General features: G+C 39.0%; 1 protein-coding gene across 2 annotated transcripts in view; it reads right to left on the minus strand.

Annotated features, from left to right (window-relative positions):
• The window catches only part of insyn2ab (inhibitory synaptic factor 2Ab), a 35255-nt gene extending 14683 nt beyond the window's left edge, over positions 1 to 20572 (minus strand). The window contains exons 1-4 of one of the 2 annotated variants that reach the window (XM_030156424.1): positions 20364 to 20572; positions 19981 to 20143; positions 13763 to 14930; positions 6261 to 6332 (exon numbers count right to left, since the gene is read on the minus strand). In XM_030156424.1, coding sequence (XP_030012284.1) covers positions 6261 to 6332; positions 13763 to 14925 — 1235 coding nt within the window. In that variant the 5' untranslated portion in view covers positions 14926 to 14930; positions 19981 to 20143; positions 20364 to 20572. Of the gene's footprint in view, positions 1 to 6260; positions 6333 to 13762; positions 14931 to 19980; positions 20144 to 20346 lie in introns of both variants that reach the window. The other variant, XM_030156423.1, reaches the window with a different exon arrangement.
• Between the last annotated feature and the right edge of the window lie 443 nt (positions 20573 to 21015).

Raw genomic sequence — 21015 nt, forward strand, 5'->3', positions numbered from 1 at the left:
CGTATTGTGGTGTTTAGTATCACTTTTAATGGGGATCCATAGGAGTATGATACAGCAGGATATCGCAGAATACCAGCCATGACACAGCCACAACCTGAATGCAACAGGGAATTCAGTTCATAAATATCGTTTGTGATAGTGATTGGAAGTCACACTATTGTCATTTAGGCATGATGATGTATGGCAGATGCCTGGAGGGAAATTTATGCATGTTCAGAAAAATCCGTGTAAATATTGTTAAATGATTTTTTTTAATGTTAACAGAAAAATATCGCAAGCGTTTACTCTCATTTCAATTGAAAGTTAACATGAGAAGCACTTGTGAATGCTGCATCGCTGACAGTTAGAAACTACATTAGATATAAATATAGACTGAAGCTTTTATCTCGGCAGAACTGCTGTCACTTAAAGTATGCAATGCACTTATTTAGTTTTATCTTTTCTTACCCCTATCTCTATTTACACCTTCTGTTTTCTTTGGCGAAACTGTGTGACAAACCTGCCTTTTACAACCTCTGTATGATTTATTTTAGTTTGACAGACAGCCGAGCGGAGTCACAGCAGCACCATACACCACAGAATAGCCTCAGCAATTATTAAGCAATTAATCACTTGGCAGATCACTGCAATTACTGTATACTGTGGACAAATGCCTCAGTGGGAAGCCAGAGGCAGTGGTGTATGATGCGGGTGGCTCTGGGGAGCAGGTGCTTCAGCAAACAAAAGCCCTATATCTAAGATCATCTCTGTACACAAACAGATTGAAGCTGCTGGAGACAGGGAGGCTTTTCTGGGGCATTCAGCAAAGCAGATTAATCATCTCTTTAGCGATGCAGTGTTAAATAGCTGTTGCTGTGATCAGTGGCGAACCTTTTGTTTGTCTGTGGTCGTGGTGAGCTGAGCACCATTCAATGATTGTTGCTCCTAGGAGGGATTTTGTTGCTGTGAGTTTCTTTTTAGCTCAGCATACTCTACGTTCATTTGTTCTCTGCTATACTTTGTTCTCTCTGATACCGGCGCCTTTCAGCATGAAGTCATTTCCCCTCCTGTGATTCCCCCTTCAGCCATTCACATCTCAAACCCACCACTTGACAAGAAGAGTAGCTCAGGCCCAAGATAGTGTAACATCATCAGAAATACATGATAGTGTGTTGTAGATTAAATCACCACAGTGACAGTCATTCCCTCCACTGACAGGTTACAGTTGAAGCAGAAACTTCCCACAGGTTATGTAAATGAGATGCCGAAATTCTTCCTCTGCGATCTCCGTCAGATATAAAAGCCATCGCTCATGTCTATTACATGGCTTTTTGCTTCACAAAAGCACATAGAAGAAAAACCCAATTTCATTAATGAGAACAAAACAGAATAAGCAATCTTGACAATTGTTCACCAAAACAACCACAGCATCTCAGCATGGGACACAAGTGCTAATTAGATCTTTGCGTCTCATCATATCGCATTGCGGTTGCTATTTATTGAACTTGACTGTTTTTCAAAGTCATTGTTAGGCCTAAATTGGAAACACTATAGAGTATACTTTGATTCAGATTCTGGTTCTTACTCAACACAGCATGGTAAGAATAAAAGCCTCTGAAGCTTTGATCTGAACACGCTTTTTTCTGAGCTTCCTGTCGAACACTATCAGTGGTGGGCCTCAAATAATTTGCAAATGATGCTCTTGTAAATCTTGTTTAAACTCCGCATGGACAGGCACTGCAAGTAAATATAAGTAGCAGACGCTGGATCTAGTCTTAACTCTTAATCATCCATCACTGAGTTAAATGAATTTCCGTGCATCACCTGAGGCTAAAAGCATGTAAAGGACAAGTGTATACGATTATTCCCCTGATTAATCTACCATACATTCAGCCTTTGTATCCTGTTCTTACTTTCCCATATGTATGCCCTATTTGCTGAGGTGATGTATGAGATGCGGCATTATACGGAGGGTGGGTGGAGAGCTGAAGCCTGGGTAAAACCTGAAGATTGACTACCTGGGCTCTGCAGCTGCTACAGTCCTGAATTTATTGACCATATAGTACTGTATAAGAGCCGCTGCCTTAAATTAGGGGTTAAGTCTCAAAGGCTGCTAATCTTGGTAACATTGCATTATGCAGCTGCTATACAGGTTTGAAGTGGTAATTGGTCTTTTGGTCTCAACTTTCTGTTCTTGGCTTGTGCTACTCAGCCTCATTGTACTCATCAAGGTGTCACACAGAACAGTCTGTCCTGTAAGGTTATTACTGCTGAAATCATTGCCTTTATGCACTTTTATCATAGCAGACTCTCCAGTAAGGAAGTCACATAGCACGTTGATTAACAAGGCACCTTAACCTTACAGTAAAATGTACACTTTAAATAAGGACCAGCTGTAAAAGTTACAGATATTTGTATATTTTCTCTCCTTCTAAAATACTAATCTAGGCTCAGAGAGTATAGCGGCTTGGTTCGCTGAGGAATACTAAACAGCACTATTTACAGAATTTAAGATATTTGTGACAATTGCTTTGGCAAAGACAGATAGGACCGTGATAGATTACAACCCCGCTTGCCAACTACAGCTCGATTCCCTTCAATGCCTGTTAAAAAAAACAGTTAGATGAGCTGAAATAAACAGATTTTTAATGATACAGAGCGAAGGAGAAATGATAATCTTCCACTTTATTAGCACTTTGCAGAGTGCATCTTCATTGTGATTTCATTACTATTTCTCATTCCTTGGTTTAGTAACAATAGGATGAGAACTGGCACTTTTACCATCTGAATTGTTCAGACTTTGTTAATTAAACTAAACTGCTTAACTGACATGCAGAGTTGGCATGATTTATCTCGTGCAGATAAGATCCCTGAAACATAAGAGGAGAAACTCACTTGCTTATGCTTTATTTTTATTCCTCAACATAGTGGACTTTAAGACGTGTGCTCTGCCGTCTCAGCTGGTGAAACAATAGATCTGCATCACTGCTCTATTTTTCTTCACAAGATGTCATTTAAGGACAAGTCTATTGTCAGAAACACGTAAAAATGCAGCTTCAAAGCTCATACTATGTTTCATATAGAAGCTCAATTAAACTGTCCTAGATTTTTCTTTGCAGCCATCGTTTAAGCCCACTTTTTCAGCATTTACCTATATGTTACTATTGAGCTCCAGCGCATTGGCCTCAAAATTAAAAGTATCATTTAGCATATTATCATTTGAGCAGTGGCACAAACTTCTGCATCTCCTCTTGACTTTGTTTACACGCTGTTGAAAACCTGTCATATGACATTTCTGAGTGAAAATCTTAGGCGATCAGATGTGTTTTCACAGAGGTAGGGGTTAAATATGAGTCTGACAGCTATAATTACAGATGGCTGTTAAGATTCTGTCAGACACATCTCTAATGCACAGACTCTGTTGCTTCTCACAGAAGCCACGTCAGTGTAATCTTCACAACATAGACAACAACTTTGGGATGCACTGAATTTAGTCATTTCATTGTTAACCCATAAACACTCAAACAACCACTGGCAATCAACAGTGTGGGTGCCATTAGGGGGAGTGTGTCCAGGCCTGTCTATGTTCCTGTCCTGTGAGGATGTGTAACTGTAATGTTTTGTAATGGTCTGTATTGGTGTTGTAAGATGTTTTGTGATGGGTTGTGTGTGAGGGGTTGGAATTCTAAAAGCAATGCTTCTTCCATCCCATTTTCAAACCATGTGTTTAGTGGTCTGTCAAGTTGTCATCTGTTAAATGTTATACTGTGGTAGCAGGTTTGAAATAAATATGTGGACTGAACTGAAAATCATCTGCCAATATAAAATATTTAGTAACTTATGATTCATTAAACCTATCAACACATGTAAGTAATTGGTGTGAAATACTGTTTATCATCTTTTCATGGTATTTGGATGTTCAGAGGATCCATAGTTGTTCTTCTATAACAATGATTCACCAGTAAAACCCATGAAGTTTGATCAAAGATAGTGGATGAACACACTGGGTTTATGTTCAGTTAATGATAAATTTTGTTGAAAAAGTCCCATTTTCTTCATTTTTCTCTGTTTCTGATATTATGACAATTAACTTTAATCTGAGCTTTTATGAACATCTACATGATCAGTGAATTAAATATGGGAAAGTAACTGATTGTTATTAAAGAAATGTATAATACAGAGGAAAATATTCTAATAAATGGTGATAAATTGCTTAAGAAAAGTTAAATAGAGAGAAAAATTAATTTGGGAACTGAAAAGTAACACTGGGCCTTTATGGGTTAAAAGGGATGTGGGATATAATACAATACACACATACGTCATAATATAAATCTATACTACCATAAATATTCTGACAAATGGTTTTATATCTTTACGGTCATCTATACTTACAAAATTCTTCAGACTTTTTTTATTTGTTTAATTTTACACCCATTGATTCGACAACATAATATAATTTCTGAAATATTTGTTATATTCTAACCATAAATAATCATCTGATTTCTTCAACTTTAGGAAGAAAATCAGCCTTTACATTTAAAAGCAATACTGAGTTGACATTTATTATAATAATATTTCAAACCAACAGGAATAGAAGTCCCATTAGCTGTAGGCGTCATGTTTATCCTTGTAAAGCCTGAACCATTAAATCATTGACAGAAAATTCCAGTTCTTTGAAACTGGAGTCTTTATTTGGTTCTTCTGAACAACCCAACATTTTTTTTTTTTTCAAATATCAATTTTCATGTATGAGTTTCAATATTGTATCGTATTTGATACATCAGGTCTCAATGCTCAACAAACAACAACATAATATAACACAAACATCTCTAACAAATTGGCAATTCCTCTTCAAAACTGGCAAAGTTCTGCCTCCATCCTCATTAATGACAGTCTTGTAGCGTCACTGGAAAGGCCTCTGGTGAACGAGGGCTTCAAAACTCATGTATCAAATATGATACGTTTGGCATTATAGGGTTAAGTGATATTTCCTGATATGTTTGTCCATACATTGTATCTTTATATTTAGTCTTTTGATTTACAGACGCAGACAGAAGGTGTGTATTTTGTCTTGATTTCTGCCTCCCGCAGCTTTGAAAGACCTGCCTGATCAATGGCACACAAATCAATAAATGTCTACATAAGAAAGGCAGACAGGAAAACATAGTTTGCAGAACTTAAATAGGACAAACTGCTATTTGTCGTGGCACAGAGGTGTTGTTTTGACCCCACCGTGCTGTCACTTTAATTATTGTGATCCTTGTTGGGTTCGGGGAAAATTATAGTCATTGAAAGTCAGAGACTGTAATTATCATGTAGGGACCACATTTTCTAACATAGTTTTGTCTCGGATTTCTCACTTTCTCTGTAGGAGTGTACTTTTTTTTTTTTTCCTGTCTCAGTTCAGGTGAGACTTATTGATTTATTGGCCTTATTAATGGAAGTGACTATTACGTCTATGGAAAGCACATTCTTTTCGGTGCATCGATGCACTTTTACTTTTCACTTTTACTCATCAACAAACTGAATCTCACAAAAAAGCCTTTAACAACCACTGTTTTGTCTTGTCTGCTGCATATTCTCTGAAAGAGGAAGGCTAAAGGAGAAGCAGGCAAGTTCATAAGATCCCTTTAACTCTGGCCTACGTGAAAACATGCATAAATACAAAAAAAAAACACCACTGTATGAAAGCAGTGTATTTTCCAGGCTTGAAAGGATTTTCTAAACAGCTGCCACAATTGTTGTTCAGCAGCGGAAGCCCTTGGATTTCTGTGACAAATGACACAACTTACAACTTGTGTGGATTTAGCACCTGCCTCTGTGTTTTTTTTGTTTTTTTTTTCCAGCACAGGACATGTCATAACATATGTAATGCTGTTTTGTATGATGAAAAATGCAATATCTTTCCTTTTATATATCTTTTTCTATTCAATTTCATTATCCAAAACAGCTAATATCAGTTTACCACCAACACGAAACATCCAGTACTCCCTTTAGCTTTAAATGGACTTACACTTTCCATATTTCAGATGCAAATTTTATGAGTCTTGTCCTATAGGATTTTTGCTTAAGGTAATATGCAAAACACACCTGAATAAATTAGAGGTTTATTTCCTGGCTTTGGATGTTGTGCCTTAGTCATATCATAGTTATTTTATACTTCTCCATTTCTAACACAGAATAGCATCACTGCACCAAACACCTATACAACCTCTCTCACATTCCTCTGATTTATCATACAGAACACATCATTCGATGCAGTACTGTTAAAAAGGACCCACCTGTAAATGATGCATGCGCTGTTTCGACAAGTGTCACAATTTGCTGTGTCTTGTCCTGTCCGGTAGGAGAGCCTGTCAACACAGAAATGAGATGATATATGTGATCCTCAGTGATACGGTTTTGCTTCATATTGCAACATCCATAGGCATCAGACATCAGCCATATATATTTGTTCAGTCTTGCTTATTAAGAACAAGAAAAACAACAAAATGGAACTGCGGTTATATTGTTACAGTTCGCTCAGTTTTGGTTCATCACGTATGGACTGGCTGATTTTATATGATGGGATTACCTTGCTTTGCGCTGATAGTTTGAAAATGTGAAATGCGTCTCAGTACTATAGGCAGTAGGCAGTGAGGAGCAACTAAATGCTGCATAAATCAACTGAAAAATCAATATCTTTACATCCTGCTTTATTACTGTGTCATTGTTGCTTCTCATCCAACTCAATTTGCTGCAGACGTAATAAGCATAAACAATACAAAAAAAACCAAACAAAAAAAAGCAATCAACAAGACAAATTGCATCCCTTGTGTTTATGGCACAGGTACACTGCCCCAAGGTAAGAGTTATAAAGGACCTCCACAAAGGCCCAGTGGTAAGTCTTCTCCTGGGGCACAATGGAGGCTTATGTCTGGATGCCAAAGAGGAAACATGTACAAATATAAACATAACTCTCTTTGTTCTCTCTGTTTGCTATTAAAAGAGGTGGGTGTAGTACATGTGCTTAAAAATACTCAAAATGACCTAGAAGTATCATTAGTGTTTAGAAAAAAAAGAGTTCTGACCACGGGGCATGGACCTCAGCTCTAGGATGAAGCCAGTGTGGACGCATATTAAAGCTGTAATACTGCTGAAGGTTGTTCATGCTGGCTGTAAAAAGCCCTGGTTCCCATTGGTTTACATTGGAATTTTCTCTAAAATTCTACAGCAGTGGTGATTTTTTTCTTTTTTTTTTTTTTTAATTCATTTTAGTCTCTTTAAATTATTATTCTGTTAATCAGATCTCAGGCTGAATAGAGAGCTTTATGTCTGCCATGTCATACTTTGACTGACAGGTTGATTTGACAGCTCACTCACCTGCTGAGTCGGACTTTCTGAATTTCAATTTATTTCATAAATGCATTTTTTTTCCCTGACAGACAGCTGAAATGTAACTGTGGTTAATAGGTTCCACTAACAAGACTGTAAAATAACTTTGTTACACAATGCTCGAAAAATTCTACTGTAATACAGAGTCAGTAAGCTAGCATTTAGCATTACAGTACCTCTGACCTATTGGGCTCACATAGTTCTTTTGGCCAAATATGGTCACTTCTTGCTCCAAAAAGCCATCATGGTGGCAGCCAAATTCCAATCAGGTTTCAAAGTCGTAGCACAGAAACCAATGGGTGATGTCCAACCGCTAATTACATCCAGTCTATGGTTCTGACATTATGTCAAAGATCTCAGTATATTGTAGTGATGTGCACTGAATATAAAAGTCACAGTACGGGACTGGTGAGTCACTTCTATTCTTCTATGGCACTAAACAGTAACGCCAAGGCTGAGTTAAAGGTAGGGTAGGAGATGTTTTCCCGGAACATGTTTTACTATATTGCTTAAACTCCCCTTCACTCCCCGACTGCAACCAATTAATTAAATGCTCTAACACAAAAATTAAAAAGTTTAGTCACTTGTGGAATGAACAGGACTGAAAAAACACCATCCAATCATTTTAACTGGACCATCGAAATGATTGAATGGTGATATGTCTATCAAATTCAACTGCCATTTGTCCCTCCCCCCTCTGTGAGTACAATCAATACAATGGAGACGTGGCCTCAGGGGGTTCAGACTTCTGAATTATGTATTTTGAAAATGTAGCTTACTCAGACAGTTTTTCCAGGATCTCCTATCCTACCTTTAAGGGTCAGAACTTGTAATAAACAACTTTAAAAGTAAAACAAAAACACCACTGGCTCTAAAATAAAAGGATGAAGTTTGAAATCTAAATGTTTCTTCTACATCAGTTCGATTATGAAATTTAGGAAGCTATACAGTTATTATGGGATATGTAAGTTTGTGGTTTGGTGACTCATAGTTCAGACTAAATTGGGATAGTTCTGACTTTGTTTGGATGATTCCAAACACATCTTTAGTGCAGTTATTGAGAACACAAATCATACAGAAAACTGATGATGTGATTTTGTGCTTTTAATGTGGCTGTTTTCAGTCTACAAATTGAGCTAAGCTAGTAGAGATATAATGTAAACTATTGATTGACACTTCAATAGCTCATGAAAATTGTAAGTGTTAAAGGTATTGCTATTTTGACTGACTTTATTTTAAGGGGAAAACTTGATGATACCATTAAATAGACATGTCTAAACAATGAGCTTTATTCCACCCATGAGGATTTGGAATGTCAGTACTACATAGTGGGGTGCTGATGGGGGGGGGGGGCATGACACATTTTCTGGGGCCCAGCATTTGGGGGGGGGGGGGGGGGGGGGGGCATAGAGCTGTGGAGGGGGTCCAGTGGATACAGGTTAGAAGTTGGGAAAATTTTGTGTAGGATCCAATGTGTAACAGAGGCATAGAAGTTGGGAGTTGGATGTTGAAAGTATATTAAGTTTCCGTTTTGTTTCACGCTAGCATAAGTAGTAGTAGTAGTAGTAGTAGTAGTAGGAGTTTATTCGGTCGTTAATTACTTTAAACAACAAACAAAAACAACATATCCATTGTTCCATATACAATGCGACTGAAAGGGTTTAGGCTAAAGTAAAGGCTTATTTTGCCGAACCCTATTTACAATTAACACAATGTTTCCACAAGAAAACAAACAACGAAAAAAAAATTTTTTTCAATGTAATCATTGCTAAATATATGTCAGGGTAGAGACTGCGATCTGGTAGGATCGGCGATTCTACCAGTAGAGACTCCGATCGTAGTCTCTACCAGTAGAAACTCCGATCAGAGTCTCTACTGGTAGAAACTCCAATCCGAACCCTAACCCTAACCCTAACCCTTCTACTGGCAGGATCGGAGTTTCTACCAGTAGAGACTCTGATCGGAGTTTCTACTGGTAGAGACTACGATCGGAGTCTCTACTGGTAGAATCGCCGATCCTACCAGATCGCAGTCTCTACCCTTACATATACAACAGAAGAGAATACATATTCAATTTTAATTCAGGTAAATCATGTCCTTATCTCAACTACTAATATTAATCCTAGTCTTTTATGAGTATTTTCTTTAGTCAATCCTGAGATCTATATTTTTGACTAATAGTTAATTTGTACATCTTTTTAAAAGTTTTAATTGTTTTAGACTGTTTGAATCGATCTTCAAAGTGACGTTATAAACAGACCCCCCATCCCCCCCGGTTGGACAGATCGAGAAGATAATTAATTTATGAAGGATCCACAACGTTTATGCTTTCATGGGGTCCACAATTGGTACCGGCACCCCTGACTACATATAACATCTTCAACCCCATATCTCATCTTTTTCATTCATGTCAGTTCATCTCAGTTTATGTTGGCCTCTAAATACTGTCACATACAGGTGTGCACGGCAGTATGTGCTGTACGTCACTGAACACAACAGCGTTCTGCAGTGCTACAGTATGTGCTGTGATGCTGGGAGGAGCCATGTTGGTGCTGCACATGTAATTGCCTGCTGTCACTGTAGCCCTTCACCCTGATGGATGACATGTGGTGGGGTTGGACCTAAACTGCTCACCATGACATGAGAGGTGACCTCACTTGGGGGAGACAGAACACACTCGGAGTGGATCGAAAATGCTGATGGGGGCTCAAGGTCAACAAGTTCATCTGTCCTGCCCTGTTCTCAAATGAAGTCTCTTTGAACAGCTGTGAGCAAGGACAGTAACTCACCGCAAAGACAAGCTCTGCTCTAGTGCTTTAATTTAAAGAGCCCTACTGTAATAATCGCAGCATATTAGCCTAAATTTACAACCAGTGTATATACTCAGCATAAAAAAATCCGTTTTCCCACCAATTTTGTTCACTACCCAGTCTACTGACACTATACACAGAATGTCACACAGAGCGATTTCATAGATGCCTCATGGAGGAAAAAAAAATATAACTGCACCTCTGAAAGTCGTTTTCTAAGCTGAGTGTTTGTTGGCACAGATTCACTACTGTGTTGTTTGCCCACGTCAGCTGTCCTGGGATATGTCCCTGCCCTCATCATTTCAGTTCCACTGTCCACACCCCCCTGCCTACGTGCCTGCTGCTCTGCATGTCTGAACAGTGGATATCATTTTGGATTTTATTAATAATCTGTAAACAAAGGCTATAATGAAGGTCAGGTCTCATTACACAAATTAAATTCACAAATGTTATGAGCAATATATCATATTTTACGGTAGACACAAAGTGTAGGAGCAGAAATTTAGGGACGACTATTCTGTCACGAAAACGATAACAATAAACGGCATGATGGATACAGTTTTAGTATTAATCATTTATTATTACAAAATGTGTAATAGGCACAAAACAAGGTTACATATCTGAAAAGCACAAACACATTGCTCACACTTTTAATTAGAAGAACGTAATAAAGGAGTCAGGTTGATAAAGTTGCTCTAATAAACATGAAAATTGAAATTACATGTAATAGTGTATAGAGACAGACTGATTTTGCTCAGTTCTATAAAAATATCACTTTTTAGCTAATTGCTTTGCTGTTACAACCAACAACTTTACTGTTTTTAATGTAGTCTCTCTGTTCCAATCTACCTTCTTTTCAGGTGCAATAAACTCACTGAACTGTACCTGCCTGGCAGCAAATAGTGAAAAGACTAAACAAGTGGACTAACTAATGAACACAGTGAATCATTTAGTGGATATAGACCCAGATTTTCTCCCCTGGGAGGTGGAGGAAACGAAAACAGACTGCTGGACATCAGATACAACAGCAACGTATTACCAGACATCACTAACATGCTTTGTCTTGATTTAAGCAGTCTGACAAGATGTGAAACTGTGTATATACAGTATATTATTTGTAGTTCCCCTTTAGTGGGAAGTTACTGAAAAATCACAAGTGACTTCATTATGTATCACTGTTTTTTAGACAAATGGAAACTGAAAGCTTCAAAATTCCTGTTGTGTTCTTCTTATAGTAAACTGTATGTGTTTTTATTGTTGGTCTTTTATTGGAGGCTCCAGGGATGAGTCTGGATTCGTTTCGGTCTCAAAATTGACAAAATTTATTTTGATCACAAATGAGATGGATACTCAGTGCTGAGAACTCAAAGAACAATGAGTCCCGAACATAAGATAAATTGTACATTTATTTTCCCTATGGGCGGGCTCACCTGTACAAATGGGTTGGTCTTTAACTTCACGTTACCTAACTAGGTCAAGCAGAAGTGTGGCCTCAACTCTAAGTAAACTTACGCAAATAGTAAGTTTACTTCTTATCACCTATGTTTGACAATACTATGTGTGTGAATATGTGTGTGTTTAGATGTGTATCTAGAGGAAGAACAGAAAATAATTAACTCCTATGCATACAGATGCTTCCTATCTTAACAAACATAACATACTGACAAAAATATTTAAACTAGCACAGGGAAAAACATAAATCCTGGTCACAAAGAACTCATCACTAATGTTACTGAAATAAAACAGATTAAACTGAATGAAATAAATAAAATAAAATGAATCCTATGTTAAAACATGAACTACTAACTAATAAAACAATTCATCCTAAAACTTCAATATCTAAATTAAAATAATATGTCATTACCCCGCACCCCGAAGGAGAGGCAAGGAGTATTGTGTTTGGTTCATTTTTTGTTTGTTTGTTTGCTTCTTTCTTTCTTTTTTTGTTTTTTTGTTAACATTGTAGCAGCAAAACTATTGGTTGAATTCATACCATACTGGGTTTATAGATTGCCAGTGACCCAGCACAGATCTCATTACATTTTGGGAACAGTAGGTCAAAGTTCAAATTTTTTAATGAATTTTTTAAATCTTTTTTTTTTCCCCATTTTCTTATGATGGGTGAAATTTTAAATGTCTGTAGCAACAAAACTATTGGTTGAATTCATACCAAATTTGGCTTATAGATTGCCAGTGACCCAGAATAGATGTCACTACATTTTGGGAAAAATAGGTTAAATTTTAATTTTTTTTAAATGAATTTTCTTTTTTTTCCCCCATTTCTTTATAATGGACGAAATTTCACGTCTATAAAAACATCAATTTTGTTTCAATTTACTTCAAACTTGGCATATACATAGAGGTAATTGACATGCTGACATCAGCACACACATAGACATGATGACATCAGCTGGATCAATGCAAAAATGAGCTACAATACGTGTGGGAGCGAGGTTTGTTGTTGCCTAACACCACTTGTTTATTTAGGTAATGGGTCACATGGGGTGTAGTACTTGGTAAAATTTCTGAAGGGGAAGCATGATTTTCAGTCATGATGTTATGATTCAGTGAATTAGCAGAACTGTACATGACATTTGCTTCTACTTGTTTAACAGATTACATTGGCCTTTTCTCACTGTATGTATACATAAAACTCAGTGGGCATCATGCATTAATCCTTGATGAGAACGAGAAAGCTTTCTGTTACTTTTCAGTTCAGCTCAGAGTAAAGGCTATTTGACTGGCCAGCCATGGAGAAAAGGGGAGATTTTTCGGGGACACGCAATCAAAAGCAGCAGATCCCTCGATTGCACCTCTCTAACAGTGGGAATGGAACACAATGCTTTGCAGGCACTATAGCAAGCACAGCTTTGTGAAGATGAAAGGCAAAGTGTTATGAGGCTGCACTAATTGGGCCTTTAAAAGTACTTCCACAGAGCCACAGTAGGGTGCCTTGTTCTTGACTGTATATGGATAAGACTTAAATACAATTTGCTTTATGTTGTTGTGCGTTTTAGAGTCAGAGTGCTTTGACGTCTGCTACTGTACTGCTGTGTAAGTCTGACTGTGGACACTGTAGACTTTATGTGGATTTTATGAACCTTGTTAATTCATTTTCACCTTTAAAGCTACGCCTCTAATGAACAAGGTGGTACATAAAGGATAACTAGATGCACGCTTGCTGTCACATTTGTGCAGCACATACACAATAATAAAATGATTTTAAAATGCCCCATTAGACTCTGTTATATCACACTGTTAGAGGTGCACTATGAAACATCAACGCATGATCGTCATCTCACTTGAAATGTGTTTACTCACTGTTGCTGCTGTAGAGGATCTGATAAGAAATATTGAGGATTTTCATATAAACCCCAGTTGTCTACATAGTTTACACTATTATCTTGGATTTAAACAGAGACAGTCAGGGAACGTGCTATTGTTTTTATGGTTATCATCTATTCATATATTGCAAAACCACATGAACACTTCATCACATGTTGGCTTAAGTCTGATTTTCTCTGTGTACATATGTATAGAATGTAAAAGACTAGGATGGCATAGGAAATGGACAACTCAGTAAAACTCTATGAACTCACCCCTCTCTCTGTGCTTCACCTTTCTCCAGCTCCTGAATAACTCCAAGTAGGACCTTGATGGTTTCCTGGCTTGAACTGATGAGAGTCTCCATGGCCTGCAGCTGTGCTTTGATATCCCTATCTCCAGATAAGGGCATTATCTGCTGGCTGCTCCCCATGCCCCGAGCTCCTGTATCTCCTTGAGGAAAGCCCTCGTCCCCCCCACCTGTTTGCTGAAGTTTAGAAGAGGCTGACACATGCCTGGTCCGACATTGCCCTTGTGACTGCACAGAGCATTTGGCACTATGGGGTAGTGTCTGTGACTGTTGCTCGCTGAGCTGTGTACCCTTTTTCCGTTTACAGCTCAGAGAGGGGCTTCCTAAAGACTCCACATGTGTCAAAGAGTTCCACGCAACAGGGCCTGAGCCCTTAACCTTGTCCTGTGAAAACCCAGAATTAGCCAACTGGCGCTTTGAGGAAGTGCTAGCGTCCATGTCATCTTTGGGTAATCCTTTATGTTTGGTCCTCGTCCCGCAAACTTGGTACTCTGGCTCGCTTTGGGATGGAGGACTATTTGGATGGCACTCATCTGTGTAATGTGAGGAATCTGGACATGAGGGTCCATCCACACAGTTGGCACTGGAAAGCAAATCCTCTGTGTCACTGCTGTCATCGGTGTGGTGAAGCAAAGCTTTTGTCTGCCCGACAATCTTACCCTTGTACTTTGAGGACTCCTCAATACTTTGTCCATCCTCACCTGTCTTTATATCACTCAAAAACCCATTGTTCTGTCCTCTGTAATTTTCCACCAATGCAGTGTGTTTAAATGTATGTCCTTTTTTCCTCTCAAAAGGGAAAGTCTTGTATCGCTTAGTGAGGTCTGGTGATGTCTGGACACCAGTGCTCTTCGTCACGTTAGGAATGGAACGTCTGGCAGGCATGGTCATGTACTTTCTGTGTGTCACTTTGCAAGAAATGGACCTGGAGCGTCGACTCCGATGTTCATTCTGAGCCTCGCAGATGTCCTTAAAACGCACCTGTAAAGCCTTGTTCCTCTTCTTCACCGGCTGCTTGCCAGAGTCTGGTCCACACGGTGTGTTAAGGCTTTGTGATTGGGTTGTCTCTGAATCTGATTCATCTGAATTTGAGAGAACAACGCATTTGGTGTCCTCCTTGCTCACCATATTTCCTGAGTAAGGTAAGACAAAGAGAGAGACAGAGAAAGAGAGAGAGAATCAGAGTCTGTGTTATCTAAAACGAGGGATTATCATTTAGTATCACTCCACATAGTGTAGCAGATGTTCTGATTCATTTTTCCTATTGTGACACTGCTTTATAATAGCATCCATTAAAGGAACAAGATGTGATCCATGTAAAAGATGGCCTATTCCTCAAATTTGGTAAATGAAACTGAAATCTGCAACTATAATTCCACATAAACCTCTATGTGACATTATTTTTTTTCCTAATAACATATAAGTTATGTTAAAAACACAGTATACTGTATGTAATTTCTATGTAGTACCAAATGGTGACAAGGAGCAAGGGATCATGGGAGACATTACTCTAATATCTAAAGTGACTTTACAGATGAGTAATGTAATGCATTAACATTTTAATTACATGCCATTTAGCATTGTATATTCACATTATGTCAGTTTATTCTAATGAAATGGCCACGAGTAGAATTAAATGTTAATGTTAATATGTACAAAGGGAATACAAAAGCATTGGCAACCAAATGAAATGGGCAGTTAAGTTGAATAAAATGATGTATTTCCCTGGATTTGTACATTGCTGGAAGCATTTAATACAGTGTAACTACACAAATCTTCAAATTATATAACAGACGCATTTTTAATACTTTCATATGAAAATGTTATATATTATGCATTTAGCTGCACCTCAAAAAGTACCTTTTAACTGGGATAAAAAACATTGTTTCCCCATTTGACATAATTTCTGCGACTGTCATCATATAATAAATCTTCACTGTTCCATGTGATTTAGCTGACCTTTAACATGAACTAGTTGTAGCAGCTTCACAGGAGAGCATCCAACAGTGGACACAGGCACTTTACTGTGACTAATTATTTAAATTATCAAGTGGTATGAGTTACATTTAGTGTCATTCATTAAAATAGTGGTGAAGTTTCACAGAGGAAAACTTTATAATGATTGTATAATGAATCACTGACGTCTTTGATGAAACAAAAAAGCTATAATTCAACCTCGTACTGTGTACTGATGATCATTCTGCATGAAGACTGTTGAATTAACATCAGTGCAATGCTGTGAGAAAAGCTGCAGTTTTGGTTTCACCCATGATCAAACACGTTTGTATGATCTCGTTGCTGAAACATAAAATACATACAGCAGAATGAGGAAATGAAATGATGTCTGATACGGTTGAAGGGTAACATCAGAAAGAGCTGGTTAATCATTTTCATATGACAAGACACCACGCGATAAATAAACTCCAATGAATCATTTATTAGCACACAAAGGGAGGCTATTCACCGTGTAGCGGCTTCCCTGAAAGTAATCATGTTTTATCATTCTGAGATATTGTAAATCCATCAATGTGATTGTTCTGGTGGGGAAATTCATACTGAAGAGACATTTCCTTACTGTCAGTTTTACTACCCCCATGAAATTTGTAAAAGGAACTGAATGAGCAGATTACATTAATTTACATTCTGATCTGCAATTGAGCTTCATCTGCAGTGGGGTAGGACGGTGAAGTGACCTAATGATTAACTGTGTAGCATGTAATTACAAAATAATGAGTCTGTGGAAATGAGAGGAACATACATTTTCATTGCAAATCTTTCCCTGTTTACATAAGGACTGATCACATGTCATAATACACCCTTATGTGGAGGTCCATGTGTGTGCGTGATCGAATCCCTGTATGCTCTTGTTCATCTTTTTGTGCATTTGTGTACATCCGAAAATTTAAACTGTGTGTGTGTGTGTGTGTGTGCCTTGTTGTCACCGTTTCAAAGGAAGGCCCCTGACAGCATCTTAAGGAGCAAGTAAGCGCTTCCCTCATACGGATGCTCAAACAGAGGCACAACCACACAATAGCAGACAAGGCCTGATAACAAAAACGTGAGGTTCTGTTCCTTGGGACTCGTGCCATGTGTTTCACCTTGCGTGCTGTCCAGTGTAACCTAACCCCTGCAACAGTGTTGATTAAATTGAATATATTTAGAGGCAAGTCTTTCATCTTGCTTCCTATTATCACGGGGGGAAAAATAGCAGCATGCCAGCGACTTTGAGAGTAACTTCAGTCACTGCAATGCATTTAGTGCCAGAGGAGTAGAATAACTAAAGTAGTAAGTAGCTCCATCTCATTATGTCCCAACATTAATAGTATGCTGTATCATGAATTTACACACAGTTGTTTTGGAATTTGGAGCAGCTGAGTTTTTATTGAGGGTTGTATTTGTTCTGAAACAGCTTAGTATGCACTTTGATTTTAGTGTATGTTGTTTGTCAAAAGCACTTCCATGGCTAAAAAGAATTTGTTCAAGGCTGATTCACATGGGATCATACTATTTCACACTACGAAACACCAATCTCACACCACTGAAAAGGTAATCACATCCGCAGGAAGTCTCCTCTAAGCGCATACAATTTCATATGCAGTCATGTAAGGCATGTAAAGCAGCTAAATGCTGATTTGCACAAAGGCTATGGAGAAAAGCTCTTCAATTACTATTTATTGTTGGAAAGCAAGTCAGACATACAGTGACTGTGAATAAGCCCAAAACAGACAGAAGCTGAAGTAACACATGGACATATTCAGATAGTAAAGAGTGAATCTTTTCCTTGTCACCTCTTTTTTTCCCTCCTCCTCAAAGCCCTCCTCCTCCTCTTCTCAAAGCAAGCTATATCTCTGCTAATGACCTGAGGTCCTTCCCTGATTTGGCCTCAGCTATCCAAAGGATTATGAATAATGCATTGACTCTAAAATTGCAAAAGTAATCCTCTGAAATCTCCTTATGTACCCTGGCAGACCACGTTGTCTGTTCCAATTGCCCTTCAGTTCTTCACGCTAAAATGCTCCATGTATGAAAAAAGCACCTTCAGCTACTGTATCATGATTGATTTAGTATGACCACAATGTTGTAGAAACGTGGCTGTTTGAAAAGAATGTTAATGGAGGGATTGGATCCATTTTGCGTGCAATAGCCGGTCAACAACATGCTGACTCATGATTTATGCCTTGTTGCAAAGCAGAGAGGAATAGACTAGTTTGCTTACATTGCTTAACATCCTTGTCAGCCAATATCAACACCATAATTACTGAAGTGCATCTGTAGGGTATTTGGACTGGATAAGCCTGTCTAGCCACTCTCATTAATGTATAAGTAATGTTATCATAGTTGCCTCCCACTCCTTGCATATTAACCTCCACTGCACCATCAACACACCACATCATGAACGTGTGCTGTCTAACCATATAAACTCCACTATTAATTAAAATATGCTAAACAAGGTTATGTACAAGTTAAATGCTACAGTATTAATAATAAGACAGGTTTACACAGTTCTCATCACCGTTATTGCATTTTATTCACTGCTATCATCGATGGAATTCATTTTGCTAATACAAGCTGACTATTTGCATACATTACAGAACATGACATTGCACCAGTTAGGCGCTCAATGCAAATGATGAGAGGTGTGGGCCTCTTTATTCAATCAGATGACAGAGTGTGTCGTATGAGACTGCCTGTGCATGTGTACAGTACTTATAGATTCCCCATGCATGCTCAGCATTGCAGTTGCAGTAATCTTTTCTCAGTGCACCATCAATACAAACTGTACCTACAGCAACAGTGCACTGAGACCCCTCTACTGCTTTTTGCCTATTTTTGTAAAACAAACCTAGCCCACTTTGGCAAGATCCACAGTCATGAGAACCTTCATGTACACAGTCTTAGTCTAGCTATCTGTATATAGCCGAGCTGCAGGCTACACCTGTGAAAGTTTGCTTTATGACATTGGTTTAAAAGATTTATCACTGAGCAGCACTTTCTGTTATTGGGGAATAGCGGGAGGTTTTAAAAAGCTCCCATTCCCCTAACTCCTGGCTGTAAGCAGTGGCTGTGAAATGGATCCTTGGGAAAAAGAAGTTTCAAGGAGCAGACACAGAGGGGCATTTGGGGGTGTTTTAATCATATGCCCTCTGACCTGGAAAGAATTTTTTTTTTTTTTTTTCCAGAGCAGACAGCCTGTCCCAGCAATACCAGACTGCATGTATAGTGCATCACCCAGATGAGGTCATAAATTAAGAGGTTGAAAATACATGGAGAGCCAAATCATGCTGATGGTTAAGTGGTATGTGAGGCAGAAAACAATCTAACAAGTGAATGAAGATGCTGAAACGCTGCTCTTTTCTCTCTGACACCCCAACCTGCACCCCATCTGTGTTTCTCGTGATTTTAGGTAGTGAAGGAATGACGTGTAGGAATAAAGGGACAGAGAGAGGGAGGCAGGGAGGGAGGGAAGGAGGGAGGGAGACACAGAGATACAGCATATATATAAGTGCAGCTCTGGGTATGATGCAGTACCATAGGGCTTTTCTGATCGTACATGTCATTAGTTATGATAAGTCATACTCTTCAGATTTAGCCTTGAGCAGGACATTGCTCACTGCATATGAAACATGTCATACAGTCTGCGCCATTCCATGCGATAGGTGTTTAATTAATGATCATCATTTCAAGTCTATGAAAGTACAATATATATAGTCTATTACAGACTGACTCGTCAATATTCTTCACTATCAATCATAGAGAATTCACAAGTGGACAAATTTGGATAATCAGCCTCTGCCTCAACAGATAAATGCTGCATGTCTGTTAAAGCTGCAAAGACTCACATTATAACTGTATTAATAACGGCCACATGACATCAATGCTCATTTTTATTTAGTATTTTAAAGGACAGAACCTCTTACGTGCTCTCCTGATCAGTCGTTAAACCTTACAGTGCTTGGATGCAGAAATGCCCCCTCCCTAATTTATCCATATCTTATGTATTCAGGATCATGCACATATGCAACATTAATCACAGACTTTAACAGCATTCATCAGTAATTCATGCGTGATTTTTACATCCACTTTAAGTCAATTAGGATTTTAAAGGACAGAGCAGCCACATTCTCCACTCTTTTTGGAATTCCTGTGAATATGTGCAACTCTGAAAGGAAGTATAACTCTTACCTTGAGAAACAGATTAGAGGTGCAAAGGACAAGAAAGCACAGATCCCCTGTAGAGCCAGTGTTCATCCATGAAGTCAGTGGATGCCAGGGTACCGTCCAGCCAGGGGGGCAGCTCACACAGTCTGCGGGAGGACTGAGAGCGAAGCAGCCGGTGCAGTGACAGCTGGAGTAGTTGTGGCACATCCGGAAGGATTCAGGTTATCAGGATGGGAGAGGGGAAAAAGCAGACAGACATTGCCTCAAAACCTCATCGTGTCCTCACTGATATCCCCCTCCTGCCTTTTACTCTGCTCTCTCCCCCTCTGCTCCCTTATACTCCTCATTCAAGCATCACTGACACTCATTCGCTCTAGTCCCTGCACTCACCGGGAATAGGCACTCACACACGCAGTGGAGATCTCCATCTCGCGGTGCTGCTGCTGCTGCTGCTGCAATCCCTGTGTATTCGTGATTGAGTGTATGTGTGTATGTGTGTGTAAGAAAGGCAGGGAGAGGGTGGGCTGGTGGGTGGATGGGTGGGTGGATATGGCAAAGGGAGGAAGACGGAGGAGGAGGGGGAGGAGGAGGAGGAGGAGTACAGGGGTAGTACGCAAGCTGCTGGGGAAAGTCCAGAGTCGCTGAGCTGCATCATCGGCAAAGACCCCTTAACTTGTCCTCGACAGACTGGCTTGTGTTGACACTGAGCTGTTATATAATCTGAAGGGCTTCAGGAGACGATAGGGAAGGGGAGAACTGAAATAATAATGCATTGTGCTTTTAATTGGATGTCTCCTGTCCCTTTTTACTTTCATACATCTGACACATTGTTTATGAGAGGTGGTGAAAGGGGCTGAATCAAGCAAAAGGGAAGGAGAAGTGGTTCTGTGGGGCTGCACAAGGAGGGGGGGCAGAGGAGGCGAAGAGCCAACAGGGCAACGGTGTTAATGAGAATCTGAGACGAGAGAGAGAATGAAATGATGAGAAGGAGTAATAGAGACAGTGAGAGAGAGAGAGAGGAGCACAGAGAAATATACTTCACTGCAAAAAAGGGGAATA

The sequence above is a fragment of the Sphaeramia orbicularis genome, chromosome 15, assembly GCF_902148855.1.
Source record: "Sphaeramia orbicularis chromosome 15, fSphaOr1.1, whole genome shotgun sequence".
Lineage (NCBI taxonomy): Eukaryota > Metazoa > Chordata > Actinopteri > Kurtiformes > Apogonidae > Sphaeramia > Sphaeramia orbicularis.